We start from the raw sequence: 16,724 nt of genomic DNA, 5'->3' as shown, positions 1-16,724 counted from the left end.
GCTAGCATCTACTGATATCATTGGAGGCATTACGCTAGCTTTACATTGTGTGCGATGCATTTACGGGACATTCGTTTACAACGTGGATTTTAGTCATTTTCTTTTTCTGAAAAGGAATTTTACAAGATTGACAGAAAAAAAGTATCGTCCAGTATCAAATTCAAGGTATCGGTACCGGCATCAAAAAGTATACCCAGCCCTAATTCTGACATACCAAAGATAAAGAGGACTGCTCGCTACAATACATTATTAATATCCATTTTGAAACAAACAACAGTTATCTTGCATAGGGCAGCTTTAATGAGACCACTGTTGTAGGCCAGAAAACCAAAACAATAAGCTTAAACAGCGAATCTGGTGCTAAAACTTTGCTGCTTTGTCATTACAAGCAACACCTTTCACATCACATCAGGATACATCGGATCCAATGACAAAATAAGTCTAATGGTTCAGAGATGCTGCAATATGTCCGCACAAGAAAATAGAAATAAATGATCCAAAAATATGGAACGTGCACATTTCCTCCACACATTAATTTACTGACAGTCATGAGGAGTAACAGCTCCCACTGTTCTCCTGCATCTTTTTACCCGTTTTACATTCTCTTTCTTCTGGCCCTCGGGCCTTTAGGCTCCACAGCATCACATATATCCAATTATGCCGCAGCTCTGAGCACGACGGTGACACATCGATTGACACAAGCGACATCCAGTCTTATCGCAGTGACATGATGCAGTGCTGGGCAAGCATCATTAGCCTGATCAGCCAATAGCGGGGCAGCTCGTTACACCCCCTCCAGGCCTGTACATGCAGCTCTGCTTCTAATACAGATATCACAAGACAAGGAAGAGCAGTGATAAAGTGATGGCGAGAGGAAGAAAGACTATAAACCTCGGAGGCACAACTTTATGTTTGTGCACTTCTGTGCATGTGCTGCATGTGTTTCTGGCAACTCCGCTGGGACGATGAGGAACGATTACACTTTTCCTCGAGCCACAGCGACGACGACGACAACAAGCCGACGTTCCTAAAAGCAGCAAAACCTCCAAAACCTGGTAATGTGTGATGAAACCGCAGGCGGCTGTCAAATATTTAAAGAGATGCCCAAAGTGTTTAAGCCACCTGATTGTGTGATATCTCAATCATATGGGCATTTGTAGCCAACATGGTGCCTCAGCTACGACAACAAAGAGAGTAAGATTATCTCAAAGTATGCTTTTGGGATAGGTTGTGCCCTGAAGACAAATCCTTCTCTGTGGAGCTCTTTTGGCCCATTTCTAATCTACCTGTAGTATTTATAGGCAAATGTTCTCATATTGCTTTGCTCCACTTATAAGCCCTCTTTTACAAAAAGGTACTTTCAAATGAAAACTTTCCATTTGCTTTTGCAAGAACCAGGAAAGCAAAGTGTTTCATATTCATTTCCGCCTGTTTACTGTCCACTGGTCACATTCATCTTAATATTGATTGCATTTACTGGCTAAAAAAGCTGTTCCACTATTATTATATGAACCTGCTACATCTGTGCATGCCTGAAACAACGCCAAGCTCCGCTGTTGTCAGCGTGTGTTTTATTGCCAACTAACCCCTGCTCACCACCTGTTGGCCAGTCCCGGCCAGCTCAGGCTACTTAATCCTATTTACAGAGACAGCAGGTTAAATTATTCAATGCTCCAATGAAAACTCCTTCAATATTCATAAGACACGCTCATATCTGCCACTGGTGTGTCCATGTGTGTGTGTGTGTGTGTGTGTATATATATGTGTGTCTTCTCATTTACATCTCACTGTCGAGCAGACACATAAGTCAATAAAAAGGGAAAATACAGTTGTTATTATTGTTGATTTTATTTTCAGTGGGACATTATGATCCAGAGGAATCGCAGTTCACCCCCACTTCTTCAGTCTTGTCTTGCTCCTCTACTCAACAAGCGGAGGAGAAACGACTACGAGGCGAATGCCATGATCATTTTCTTTTAAACAGTGAAGGAAGCAGTACTGCCGCTGTGTTGTCATTTGTGTAAGCAGTTAGCCTGATATGGTTACAGCCCTCTGAGCACGCCTCCAAAAGTAAATTAGAAACGTCAGGATAAACAGGAGCAGAGGGGTTTGTCGGAATCGTCGCACCGACAGAGAAATTCATCACTAAATCTATCTATGCAATCACTGATGTCAGCATCACAGCTGACCAACACTATTCTGCTCCCCGTCTTCAGCCTCCCTCTCCTCTCTGTTTGTTTGTTGTTCCTGACTGCAGAGCAATGCAGCGACCTTTGCAAAGATAATTCTATTACGTAAGTTGAGTAATTGCTCTGGATGTGGAAGAGGAGTGTCCGATTGCTCTTCTTGCTTGGCCCTAAAGCTCCCATGCCCTTGGATTTAAATGAAACTGTGCAGCATTCATAGAACCTGACAAGGAGGAGGAGAAGAGGAGAGGAGAGGAGGGGAGGGGAGAAGGGAGGGGAGAGGGGAGGGGAGATGGGAGAGGAGAGGAGAGGAGAGGAGAGGAGAGGAGAGGAGAGGAGAGGAGAGGAGAGGAGAGGAGAGGAGAGAGGGATGGATATGAGATGACAAGGAGATGGAAATGAGCATGACAAAAGCAATGAGCCAGAACCAAGGAGGATAAAAAAAATGCTTTAAAAAGAGCCCCCCCCCATCTCTTAAGCAGTGCTGGGCACAACATGTACCTCAAAATTGTCCAAGGGGCTCCTAAAATGGCCTGTATGGTGCAACGAGCCCTGCGAATTTCTGCCGTGTCCTGTTCCCATAAGTAAAGGTGTGCAGCCACAAAAGTGCAGGCTGAAGGGGAACACAGGAATAAATGGAAGCAGCGAGAAAATGTGTGCCTGCTGAAGTGCTTTTTTTTTTTTTTTTTAACCTACAGACCTGTTGGCTACAATGTAAGAAGTACAGAGAGGGCACGCAGGCTTGGCGCTAACAATCAGCAGAGACGGATCTTGGGGCGACTTCCCTGGCAGAAGTGTTCACTTTACTTTGTTCAAGTTTCTTCATTTAGACAATGGTTAGTGACGGAGTCAGAGAAGCAGACAATTACTGATATTTGCTGCCAGCTATCAGAGAGGGAGAGACCAAGAGAAACAGAGGGAATAGCTCCACTCCCCCAATGTTAATTAGAAAGTCTCTCAGCGCTATGCTCACTGAATAAAAGACAAGTCACACGGAGCACACACACACGCAAGCACAAGGCAACGACTGTTTTCATCTTTATCAAGCTACTTGAATTCAACAGAAAGACTCTATTGTAATACAATAACATTTGCATTGTTGAGGAGATCGGACAGTATTCTCTCTGTGATCAATAACTACAGTCGTTGAATGGGTTTGTTCAGGGAGAGATATATAAAGACAGAGAGGACGACGAGAAGCAAAGCAGGAATAGGAAATAACAGAAGAGCTGATTTCATGCTCGGGGGATTGCATCTCATTTTCTCCCAGCGCGGAGGGACAGTGTGCGGTCCTGCTCGTGGATTTACTGCCACCCGGTGGTGTGGGACTGCACTGCAGCGCTCATTGGAACACAGGCTGCCAGTCAACAGCAGAGGATTCAGTCAAACCATGAGAAGCAAACTGGATCCTATGTCTTGTGCAGAAGGTGTCATGTAGACTTCTACGTGCACTTTATGAAATAAATATGACTCCAATGCATTGAAATACTCCCAAACCAGAAATCCTGTTTGCCTGAGTTTGCCTCTCCCAACTCTTGTCTGTGTTTATTTTCTTGCTTCTACCAGAGGAAATAAAGATAAGCAGCTTGAAGGAGAACCAAAAAAGATAGAAAATCAGCAACAAAATTCCCATTAAGACCAATACCGCCTCAGTTAAGAATACAATTATACGCTTGGACAGCCCAGTCAATATTAGAGAACATCCATCTCCGAAAGCAGAAACAGGAGAACTAAGACTTGGATCTGCAACGTCACAAGGATGCAAAATAAGTGACTATCTAAGCTCTTGTGTTTCAAGAAGAATTATGTCTGTGTCCTTAGGAAATCAATGCAACCTCCTCCTATGTCATCCAAGGCAGCGGCAGGAGGTGAATTAATGCTGACTTCTCATCACTAATTAACACATAAACACACAGCTCTCATCACCAAGTGAGACGTGGAGTCAGTTACTCGGCCTGCGTGGAGAGAGATTACGTCAGACCGTCAGTGCAGCGGATGAAAAGAGAGGAAAGTGAGAGGGAGCAGCGGGAAAGAAAAGTGAGAGAGAAAGAGAAAATTGGGATTTTGAGAGACATGAAGTCATACACAGCGGCTCGGTCTAGCTTTAGAGAGGTCTGGATGATTAGGGGATGCCAGCGCTCACAGATAGCAGCTCTCTTAACAGCTTCCACCACCTCATTAGTCTGGCCCAGCAGCACTATGCCCCCACTATTAAACGCTAAATGAAAGACTGCCAACCGTGATTACTGAGGGGAAGTCCCTTGTCGTCATGGGGATAAGAGATCCCTGCTCACTCACTCACTCACTCACTCACTCACTCACTCACTCACTCACTCACTCACTCACTCACTCACTCACTCACACACACACACACACACACACACACACTTCGACAATAGCTATTTGAAGGACGTTTATGAAAAAGCGATGGAGGCAGAAGTGGATATTTTACACACCATCAGTCACAGACGACGCTCAATCCGAAAGCCCAAAAAACTTGAAAGCTTAGGACATCGAGCAAACCTGTTATTGCCTGCAATGCAGCAAAAAAAAAAAAAAAAAAAAAAAAAAAAAAACTCAACAATTGCAGGCGTCTCTCTGTTGCTTCATTTAAAAATCACATGATGCTTTCAGCACCACTTTCATGCAGAACATCGGAAAAGTCTTACAAAGCAGGAGTGAAGCAGCCTCGGAGTGGTACTTACTGTTGCATAGAGGATTGAGGTGTGTGTAAGTCTGTGTATCATCGTAACAATGTGCACTTTTATGCCCTCCATTATGTACACATGCGATAGGTTATGTAATGTACGTGTAATGTGGCAGTTTTTTGCCGTAGTGTGTGTCTGGTGCTGACTGACCAGACATGTGTTAAAGGAGCACTCCATCAATTTCACCTTACACCTCCACACAGTTGAAAAGACCAAACTGGTGTGGCGATGTGTTTACTCTTACTGTTTTTAATGGGTAAAGCTTCAAAAACACTGGATCATATAGCTTCTCATGTTGGACGACCCCCCCCCCCCCCTCGCTGATGAAGGTCCTTCTCTTTCGAACCACCAGTTTGTAACACAGGCCTTCCTCTTTTATGAAATTATGTCACTGGAATAATTTTCTCAGACTTCCTTCAGAGCCCCAGAAGAAGTTATGTAATAGTTTTCAAAAGCATTTTAGTTCCCAGGTAAAATCCCACAGAGTGCCCCTTTGGGGCACATGCAAAGCACATAAAAAGAAAATCTGTACTCACGGTCGTTGCAGTGGGTCCCCATGTAGGACGTCATGGAGCAGTCACATGTGAAGTTCTCCCACTGCTGGATGCACACGCCCATGTTGGCGCACGAGTCCTCCTGGCAGGTCGTACTCGGGCCTGGAAAGCAGGCGGGGAGGGAGGGTCGAGGAGAAGGACGGAGATACCACAGGAGCACAAGTCAAGCGACATCAAGAGCTGCAGCGGAGCCAAAAAACAATGCAGGACCCATGCAGAAGAAAATGCACTCGAGTGAGAGAGCTTTAAACTGTGTGGGCCTCGAAGAAAGAACAGGGAGCGAACAGTGTCACCACAGGAAGCCTGACCTGGAGTACAACACGCCGAAAAAACTGCCTGAGGTATCGTACTGTGTAAAGATGAAATAACGCCAGGTTTTCATAAGATCAACAGCTTTTCAAGGAGAATGAGAATCAACAAATACTCTGAGTTAATTACTGGAAAAACTGCTGTATGTGCAATATACTCTAATCTGCATTTAAGACCTGCTACTGCAGATGAGTAGAGCCCCCGACGAGGCTGATGTGATGACACTGCCAACGTCCCTTAATTTCCTTCTTTTCGATATATATGTGTGTGCAGGTAGACATGCATGCAATATTTTTAAACATTCCAACGTGTTTCCAAAAAGTTTTATCGGAGTAAAACTTAGCACGCTGCATTCCCTCTGTGGACAAGCAAGACAAGACTTTAAAAAAACAAAACCTTTAAACGAATGACTCATGGAGAAATACTTCATTTAACAACAACAACCATTTAAAAGGCCCGGGTAATTTTCTTTACAAATATTTGTGTGAGAATACACGGCGAACACTAGATACACTAGACAGACAGGATTCATGAAGAGGAAGAGAGACACATGAAAGAGAAGAGGTGCATATCCGGGTGTATGCACTTCAGTCAGACAGGAGTTGAGGAGGGTATTCAAAGTCAAACTGGATGTGTGTTTGCTGTTCCACTACACCACACATAGCTCTCACTTTTGAATACTTCTACTGAGAGGGAATGCAGATAAGGACAAGCGCACGGCATAGATAACGAGATAACCCCCCCCCCCCTTTCACCCCCCCACCACCACCACCACCACCCCTCCTCCCACACTGAGAGTCTACAGACACAAAGAGGGATTTAAAAAAAAAACCTTGACAGTAACCCTTCTGTGGGAAAACAAACGAAAAGTAAATAAAGTCAAATTAAATAGACAGTCCAAATACATGGCAGACAAATGCAAGTAAACGTTGTTTAAGAGCAATTGTCTTGTGCAAGACAACGTGGAAGAGAAGAAGACATTTGAAGTGGAGAACAGAGCAAGTTTGCCAGCTGAAAGTGCGTTTACTGTGTAATGTACAGTGGCGGTGGTCACCGAGGTGTCTGGGCAAACACTTATCATCAATGGGTCTAATGTTTGTGTACACACTCATTTGTTGGAGTGAGAAATGGAGGGTTTTACTGTGTTTCAGTGTTGTAGCAGGGGAGGCTACTTGCTCCCTGGGAAAAAAAAAAAAAAAAAAGTCATCTGGATCAAACAACAGATGTGATTTGCTTTTTTTTTTTTTATGAAAAATTGAGAGAGCGAAATAGAGAGGGCCGATACATCAGCAGCACGATGACAGTGTTCAGATGTGACAACCTCTTTCTGCTGTCTATGGCAGCCGGCAGTGTGTCACAACTGGTGTTTTCATTCAAGAACGAAGTCCTCCCACAAACTGTCTGCTTCTTCTTTTACACCAGCTACATGACTGCCACATCACTTATCTGACCTGATCTGTTTACTCGCTGTAATTATACCGTGTACTCAAAATGTTTGGATCAAACAGGTTTCTACGCCTCGTCTGGTGTTTGTCAGTGAAGGGAAAGAGCTGTAAGACAGATACAATCTGCCTTTTAATACACATTCAAATCTAAATGTGCTGGAATCTAAAATTGCATTATTATATTCACCGTGATGCAGTGAAATATGACCATGCACTACAATTATCTCACGCTTTTGGTCATGTACTCCTTTTTCCTGCCAATAGTTTCTCATTGTACCACCCTTTTTTTTTTCTCAGAGAGCAGGTCACCTCCGCAGCATTTGGAGGGGGCACTATTGCCATGGTGACACCCACGATGCATTGCACACAGCAGTCTTTCAGGCGAGCAGGCCTCCGAGAGCCCGAGTTTTAACCCTCTACCTTGCAGGTCGGCTTTGGTGAAACCAACTTTGTTAGCGCAGAAAGAAAAATAACAAACAGAACAGAGCAGAGCGGAAAACAAGAGTAAAGGTTAGTGAGGGACCAGCATTGTTAAAGTTCTTAAAACTTGTACAAGTCTGTCACTTTGGCACCGAAGAAACGTTGCTGGTTTGTTAGTGAGGGCTGAGCTCCTATAATAATTCATCATGGTGCCTTTTTTTTAAATATACAAAACATAATGCTAAGCTTTTTGTTTTAGAAGGCTTATCTAAGTGTTCATGAAGGCTGCTGTGTTTGTAAGACGTTATCTTCATCTGCTGCTGCCCTCTAGAGGAAATGTGTTGAACCCTGCCCCAATCACAAGGAATATCAAATGCGTTGTAATTAAGTTTTTATGGGGAAAATGTATTTTAAATAAAGTAATTTCTTAAGCACCAAATATGTTTAGATAGTTTTGACTTTACAAGATAGTAGAATACTGAATGTGGATGGAAACAGCCACAAGTCCAACATAATTGTTATTCAAATTACATTAAAAGTAGAAATACAACAACAGCAGCGGCGCTTCTGTACTTATGTAATAGTAAAAAGTCAATTTGCCTTGAGATGACAATTTTAGGGGTTGGAGAGTGAAGAAGGAAGGTGGATGAGTGTAAACAGCAGCTTGGTTTAAACATCTTTAAATGTATTATCTGTAAAATAATCTATAACAATCTTTTCTCTTATAATTTGGGTAAGGAGGATGTTTATTTTTAACCTGTTATTCAGGTTTTAGCACTTTTTTACAAAATGTATTGATGCAACACGAAAAAGGTTAACAGCCATTACAAGACAGAGAATGACTAATTTTAAGTATTATCCTTTAATGTGGCAAATACCTGGCAAAGAAAGAGAAAATGAGGATTAACAGTGCCAGCAAATGGCTTTAAGGGCCGACTGAAGAGCCTTCTAATTAGTCTAATAAATCTCACACGGCAGGTCATGATTCTTATACGCTACAGGCCATCTGTACCTTCACAGCCACGCTCAATCTGCCCGCTGCGGAAAAGGGCATCGTTGATGAGGTCTGGCAGGCGGCCGTTGAGGTCAACCGAGGCCAAGCAGCCCTGGAAGCCCTCCCGAGACACCACCAGCTTGGGGAGGTTCTGGTACATGTTGGGTCCCAGGCCTCCGATGAACAGGTCACCTGACCGGGCAGAAACAGGAAAAAGGGAGATAAGTGATTAATTACGTGATTATTATTCACTTTTTTTTTTTCTTCCCCCAGGAGATAAATAATAAGGGCAGCGCTTGTTGTCACATCATGACTGTGTCGCTGAATATGTAGCGGCAGCCAGCAGCCGTTTAGCTTTATTTAGCATAAAGGCAGATCAGCGCTAAAGCAGCAGGTTTTATCCAAAGGTAACAAAATACACTAGAAGTACAAGCATCTCCACAGCTCACTGATAAACATTTTACAGTATCGATTGTTTATTTAACCCTATGGACCCTCGGCTATTTTCAGGGTGATTTCACTCCCTTCACTTTTAAGCTCATGTATTGGTCGTTGTTGTGGCTAAACATTCATCCTGTACCTTGTTTGTTTCAGGACAATTTAGGCTCATCACATCTTTCACCATTTCATTTCATTACATTATACTTATAGAGTTTGTATATTGGCCATTATATCAAGGAAAAGAAATATTTTGTCTTATGAAATTATTATGTTTTTACAAGTATCTCACCAGAAAATAAGGTCAGCAAAGATATCGTCAGTAGAGATGGATGCAGCGCTTCATGCAGAGTGTAACAACAATGCAACTTCAAGTTCGATTATCTCTGCAACGCTTCATCATAAAGACGAGGCACTGACATTTTTGGAAAGCTTAAGTCATGCAGTTTCACAGGATATGCGATACATCTCTCTGTGATGAACACTCGCTACACTATTCAAGGGAGAAGAAGAGGAGTAAAATTAAACGCACTGAGTTGATCGGGTTTTAAGGGTTAACAACAACCAGCAAAGACTGCAGGAAGTTACTGGTTGGGGCCAAGAAATAGTCCAATACATAAACCACCTATGTCTTGGTGTAAAAAGGGTGACAATACAGGAATTTGTAAGCCCTGAGCTAAATGTTTTATTTATTTACTTATATACATGTCTTTGGATTCTGCTGATATTGATCTGGACCATGTGCATATGTAAAATATATATGTAGGTTCAACTACTTCAACAAAGTACGACCTATCTGCCATCTGGAAATTGAGGCTTTTATTCTCTTCAACTCTCTTTCATAATATGATTATTCATCTTTGGAAATGATATGAGGTCACTTCAAGTCAGAGAGATAGAGAACAAGTGAGGGCACGAGTTCCTGCTGTTGAGGCTTAAAGTCAAACTTCACATCTCTTCTGAAGAACTTTAATTTACAAACGCACATAACGTGTTACCTTTCAGGTCGAGGTTCTTGGCTCCGTTGACGTTCTGGGTGACTGACTTTGTGTCCACTTTGAGTGTGTGCGTGTTGGCAGCGTCCCGTGTGATGACCACGTTGTGCCACTGGTTGTCGTTCAGTGGGTTGTCGCTGTTGCCTTTCAACAGACTGGGCCCGTTCCCCAGGTCGAACACATAGTGGATAAACCTGGCAGGGAAGAAGCAGCAGAAGAACACATCACGGTTTGTTAGCTCACGTGTGTGTCTGTTTTGTTTTTTGTTTTTTTTATATCTTGCAACACTAATTAATTTTAATGAAAAAACTCTCAGAAGCACCTTGTATCGCTCTGGCTCTAATCAGAGTTAAACTGATACAGAAAACAATCTTCTCTGCAGCACAATTATGTTTATGCTTCTACAAGCTTGGAAAAAGGTGCAACAGAGATTTGGGATCAATAGTTAGGTCAGCACTGTTAAATTAATAATGCCTTTAGAAAGCAACTACACCCACAACAGCACTATTATTTTACATGTATTAATCATCTCTGGACTGACTGATGAATAAATCATTGACATTTTAGCAACATCTCACCCTTTGACCAGCTCCACCGCAATGAAGTCGTTCCCGTCTCCGCTGTTGAAGATGATGAAACCATCAGGTGAGGTGGTTTTGAACTGGAAGAAGAGGTGCATTGTGGTATAGGCCTGCAGGGTGGCCATGCCCAGGTAGCTGCCCTTGGTCTTGAAGGTCACGGGGTCGGCGATGATGAAGCGCATGCCGAAGCGGGCGTTGAGCTCGCAGAAGTCGATGTCGCCGTTCTTGCACATGTCGATGTACTGCATACCGTTGAATTTGAGGCTCTGTGGGGGAGAGTCATTGAGAGATGGTGTTGTTATTAATAAACTGTGAAGCATACTTCAACTGAATTGAAACCAGATTGCCAATAACAAAAAACACAGTGTGCAAAGTTCCCAAAGGACACACCTACAACTTTTATGTTTTGAGTAGTAATACCCAATCAAAGGAAATGATCCTAATAAACATAATTAAGGCGCAGATGATTAGCCTCAGTGCTCACCAGTTCACATTAGCAACACTTATACATTTTACTCTTTGGTGTGCCGTGAATATTTAATGCTCAGCGGCATTTCTCAAAAGCTGTCAGTACTCTTTTGGCTTGTGCTAGATTGGTTCAGTGGGAGAGAGCCAGGTGGATGATTGGTTGTTACGTTGTGGGAGAATTAATGTTTGGGAGCATTTGATTGACAGTGAAACAACCAATCACAGCAGTGTAGAGTTTTGAGCATGCTGCCCTCTGACAGATTTAATCTTGTACCAACTGCGTTCCCGTTCTCGCTGGCTGCCTGTCTCCGTCGGCAGCTAGTCTAAGTAACCTCACATTACAATCTTGTCAATACAAACAGTTAAAGTCAGACCCTACCCAACCAGTAGGCTACTAAATGCCGGCCAGGAGCAGCAAGCTAACATCAGTGCCGCTCCTAAAAGAAAGGAGCCTGTTGAATGTACCATTAGCAAAAACATGTGCGGCTAACTGTAGAATAATACCGTAGAATTTTTTTTGTTTTGTTTTTTTTGTCCTTACAAACATGTTTAGTACTTGCTAAGTTTATGCCACCATTAAATATTCAATCACATTAATACAATCTAATTGGCCACAAAAAACGCTCAAGTCACCATCGGTCACCAAATTCCGCAACTTTCTGTATCGGTTTCAAATTAAGAGCACATATTTCAAATTAAAAGCCCTCCAGCATTTCATATACATGATCCAGCCATCTACCAAGTTTTGAACTTGTCTTGTTGCTTTTGAGCGACAGTGAAAAAGTCTTTCCCTTGATTCAATGAATTTATGCTGTGAACCTCAGCAATATCTCCAAGTATCTTTTATTCACTGTATGAATTCAGAATGTTAAACCCAGTGATTTGTTTGAGACCGGTAAACATGCAAACATAGGAAAAAGGGAAGTGCTCGCACCTATTTTTTTTTCCACTTCAAGCACTGATTATTTTGTAAAATAAGACTAATTTGATTTTTGGATTAGGAATAATTTAGGACATTCGTTTATCACACATTTTATTAAATTTATGCATCTGTTGTTATTAATACCTGAAGATGCCCAATAAAGGATGAAGGAGCAGACGAAACAAATCGTCTCTCAGTCAGGATGCCCGTCTCCACGTTGTTGAACTCCAGACGGGTGTGGTCACCCGCCATCTGACCTGCGAGGTAAGAGAAAGAAAAAGAAGCGGAGGAATGAGCGGGTGGAGGAGGGATACCGACACTAAACTTTAACCCCACAACAGCATAGTTTCACTCATGTTGATGTGCTCACAAACTAAAAAGAAAGAAACTTTAAGAAAGTAACAAGTGGTGAAAATACACACCAATGAAATATGACACCAAGCCAATATCACTATTCTGTCTCCAGCTGCCACAAGAACCAATACTTTGGTACCAAGTCAATACCGAATTTCAGAAAACGTGACAGCACTTGTTTTCAATGGAATCGAAAGTCACGTCTTAGATAATAGAGACACTACACAGAAACAACATGTGCAGGTGCAGCGACATGTCTGCTTTGACTAGTGGGGAAAAAAAACAAAAAAACAACACTGTGTAAAGACATATTTAGTGTACGAGAAGGATGATCTGGGTCAAGTTATAGACGACCAAAATCCATAATACAAACAGTGTCACAGAGCATCTGAAACAAACAGTGGAGACACTTCAGACGTATCCGACTAGCTCAAACACAGACATCTACGGGGTCGGCGAGAGCGTCAGTTCTTAAATAAAGAACATGTCAGGATGTTCACATCCTGAAATGTTACTGTTGATGTCTATGAACTCTAACAGCTGCATCTGTTGCAGCAATGCTACACACAACGTTAGGAAGCTGCTGCTATTACCGTTCAGCCTCTCAGCGGATGGTGGTGGGTGTGTGGGTGTTGGCATGCTGTGTGTGTGCAGCAGCATCTGTGATATTCTTTGAGCTATACCTGATCATTGAATCGTAATTACTATCTTTACACAATAAGTGCATGAGGAGAATGAGGAGGAGGCTCAACAAACTCACACGATGCATAAAAACTAGTTGAGAGTTTTATAACATTACTGTTTGTTTGAAATACTTGAAGGCTACACACCACCAATTTTTGTAATACAAAAAAAAAAAACATTTTTATTTGGCCATTTATTTTTTGCAATCTATTTTTCACATTTCAGGCAGCTGGGTACCATCGTAGAAATGCAATGCCATCATAAAAGAGGGTTTTTCTTTTGGAACAACATTGTTTTGTCATAACAATAATGTATTTTTTTTTATATATGAAGGTTCCATCCCACTCTTGTTACTGTAGTATTGTAAGGTATTTTTTTTTAAGTAAAAGGCTTCTTGTTGAAGTATATTTATTTCATTGGATTATTTTTTGCTGTGGTATCAAAACTGGTCTCTAAAATTGTAAAATGTCATTGTTATTAGTACTGATGACCAAATTTATGGCATCAAAACATCTCTAATTCTGTCTGTTATCAGACTCAAGACATCCAGTGTAGATGTCCATTACTGTAGATAATTAAAATTAGTAGGATAAAAATGGAAAACGTCCAGAAACAGACCCACTTTTGAAGTAATATAGAACAATTTACCATGTTTTGGATAACTAATGGTAGACATAATAAACTCTACACTCCTGTTGTATTTCTGAAAAACTGTATAATGAGAAAACACACTAATACCATACATTTATTGAAAATTTGAACGGATGATGTTTATGAAATAAAATCCAAAATACTGCGAAAGTGAGGTAATAGCACTGTTGTCATCTCCAATAAACCAAGAAAAAAACATGTATGATCATGCATATCAGTGATATTATAGTGAAATACTGAATAATTCACGAGAGAGATACCTTCAGCCATGTCGTCATCCACAGTGAGTTTGAAGTTTTTACCACGGCGGATCACTCGCACTGAGTGCCACTCATTGTCGTTGAGCTTTTGTCCGGCATAAAGAACCTCAGGGCCCTTGCCTGAAGATGAAGGTTAGTTAGTGAAGGGACGGGGGAGGCACAAGCACAAACCAAATCTTTGTTTTCACACCGAACGCAGATTGACAAATAAGACACAAACAAATGCTGTAATATCACAGAAGCACTCTCCTGTGTGATGTCCAAATCATTGTCTTAGATTAAAGAGAGATTAGAGCGCTGCTGCGTTTTACTCTTCAAACAACAATTTGGTTTGTATTTGACAACATAGGAAAGCAATACAAATCACAACTGGCAGCAAAGCTGTTACTCATACAAGGACTCAAACTCTACAACTCAACCCAGAGACATATCATAGAATTTTCTCCTTTGCCTATATCATAAGATATATTTCAGAATCTCAGTGTAATTGGAGGAGATAGATAACCACAGATATAGGTTTTTTTTGTGGGTTTTAACAGAGTACTGCCAGCGGGGTCTGTAGAGATTTTGTGAAGTTAAGCAATTCGTGGAATCATCCACTAGAGGGCAGTCCAGACCCACTGAGTCTACTGAAAGGCCAGAGCAGCTCTCTCAGTCCTGAATGTGCTGCATGATGCTGAAACCAGGTTTAAATTCAAATAAGCAAGGTGGTTGCAGTACGAGTGATTTCTTAACCAGGAGCAGGATTTTAAGCTGGTAACAAAAACTTATGCTTGTATGATAACTTGCTTTGACCTGTGCAAGAATTGAACATTCTCAGGTCTTTGGCTCTGACTGATGAATCAAATAAGGACACATTGGTTACAAAATGAAATCGATGAAGGTAATTTGTATTTTTTCCAAGAATTGAAAATGCACTTTTCCTTTTTTCACCTTGCTACAATGTGAATACTTTCCTTCTGTAATCAGTAGTATGCAAAATATGTCTGATGAATAAAGCTCAAGATTGACCAAACTTGTTTCGCTGTCACATTTTAAGATGAGTGGAATTTGAATAAAATTAATTTACAGCGACACTATGCATCATCATGAAACAACCAAATTAATTATAATCATCTTTAGAATTTGAACCTTGTAGCATGGGTGTGTATGTATATGCATTTAGTTGTAGTAATCATCTGAAATGAACAGGCATTTACAATGAGCCACCTCAGTAAAGAAATTCACCCCTAAGCTCTTCTCTTTCTCTACAAGGCTGAGCACTTAAACAATCATGTAAAATAAGAGTCCTTTTCGTGAGTAAGAGCATGTCCTCTAACAGTCAGTATATCACACTATAGACCTATATACTGCAGTACATGTTAAAAAAAAAAAAAAAAAAAAAGGAAGACAATAAAACAAGGCAAGTGAAACACCTTGCCATATATTCCAGTGTAATTGGGAAAACAATATAGCCCATAGAGCCTGAAAGTGTTCAGTGAGTAGCTATAGGCACACAGGAAAAGATTTAGAAGTAGTTGCCTGAATTAATTTGAAAAATAGGCCATTTGAAATATATAGAGTACATTAAGTCCGATTTGCATAACTTTGATCTCTGGCTATTACATTTTCCCTCTCTTATCTGAGAAATCCTCTTATCAGTCCCCTGCATTCACACATTCCTGCCCTTACATCTAGCACACAGGCTACAATCAAACATTGACTGAAGGAAGAAGGCTGCAGAAGAAGAATGTTGACTTACTGGTGTTACAGTTTATCCTGACACAGTCTAGATGGGGAGGGGAGAATAAGTGACAGATGAAATCGCATCCTTCAAGGTTACAGCTGCAGACATCCAAGAGCAAGAAAATGCCACCTTCCGGGGACGGTCACATGACGCCGGCGGCCATTTTAGCCTAGTCGGCTACTGATGGTCAATATCACCATAGTGATACTGGAAATCTACAGTCCAGTTCTTTTTAATCACTATTAATTTATGCAATAATATTGTACCAATGCTGGTCAATATTACTGTACTGATTATGCTGTCTTAACTTCTTTAGTTTCATTTACAGGTTTGCTCATAGCTTCTATTATGTCCAAAAAAAACCCCATCATGGAGTTTGGCAACATGCTCAATTGATAAATTTCAAAATGGTCGCTTGCAATTCAATGGCCACATCGATTTTCCAACCCGGCAACTGGAGCCAAAATATTTCACTAGTAGCCAACTACATAATGCGAAATCAAGTGATTTTATATCAAATATTCAAAGACTGACAGGCTACACGTCGCTTATTAAAAACGACATCTGAGGTTCTGAAAGCTGTGTTTTGTCAGGTGCGGGTTGAAATCCATGTGACCAGGCTGGTCATGTGCCGTCAACCGCGACAGAAAAGTGGGAGCAAACAGCCTCGCGCCACGCAGCACCAACACCCGTACAGAAGCCTACAGACCCTCTCTCAGAGGATCCAATGGGCCCAATGAGCTAGATTATGAATTTAAGTTCTTTCTGATTTGAAAGGTAAACTGGAAAACCACCACATTGCAAGAAATATGGACTATAGATGTTCCATGTTTTCAGCAGCTGTGGTAACCGAGAGCACTGCTTTCTATAATTAATGAGTTACATTGAGATGTTTTGTATGTGTCCATACACATTCTGTCTGCATTGTGTTTATTCCAGGTGTACTTGCATAAAGGCCTGCACTCTACTTAAATGTACCACGCGTGCAACCATCTGCAGGCGTGCTGGGTGCTGTGGCATCGGGCTGTT

General features: G+C 41.5%; 1 protein-coding gene across 2 annotated transcripts in view; it reads right to left on the bottom strand.

Annotated features, from left to right (window-relative positions):
* Positions 1–16,724, bottom strand: part of LOC138203620 (neurexin-3b-like) — a 306,123-nt gene that overhangs the window by 160,099 nt on the left and 129,300 nt on the right. For both annotated transcript variants that reach the window (XM_069158621.1, XM_069158622.1), the window contains 8 exons: positions 15,711–15,737; positions 13,970–14,089; positions 12,165–12,277; positions 10,628–10,896; positions 10,053–10,243; positions 8,635–8,808; positions 7,623–7,649; positions 5,431–5,550 (listed from right to left, as the gene is read on the bottom strand). In XM_069158621.1, coding sequence (XP_069014722.1) covers positions 5,431–5,550; positions 7,623–7,649; positions 8,635–8,808; positions 10,053–10,243; positions 10,628–10,896; positions 12,165–12,277; positions 13,970–14,089; positions 15,711–15,737 — 1,041 coding nt within the window. The remainder of the gene's footprint in view (positions 1–5,430; positions 5,551–7,622; positions 7,650–8,634; positions 8,809–10,052; positions 10,244–10,627; positions 10,897–12,164; positions 12,278–13,969; positions 14,090–15,710; positions 15,738–16,724) is intronic.

This window comes from Embiotoca jacksoni, unplaced genomic scaffold (genome assembly GCF_022577435.1).
Source record: "Embiotoca jacksoni isolate LCO1_2020_lvr unplaced genomic scaffold, fEmbJac1.0.p SCAF_23, whole genome shotgun sequence".
NCBI lineage: Eukaryota > Metazoa > Chordata > Actinopteri > Embiotocidae > Embiotoca > Embiotoca jacksoni.
The sequence above is the reverse complement of the archived record's forward strand: the minus strand, read 5'-3'. Positions and strand labels throughout refer to the sequence as shown.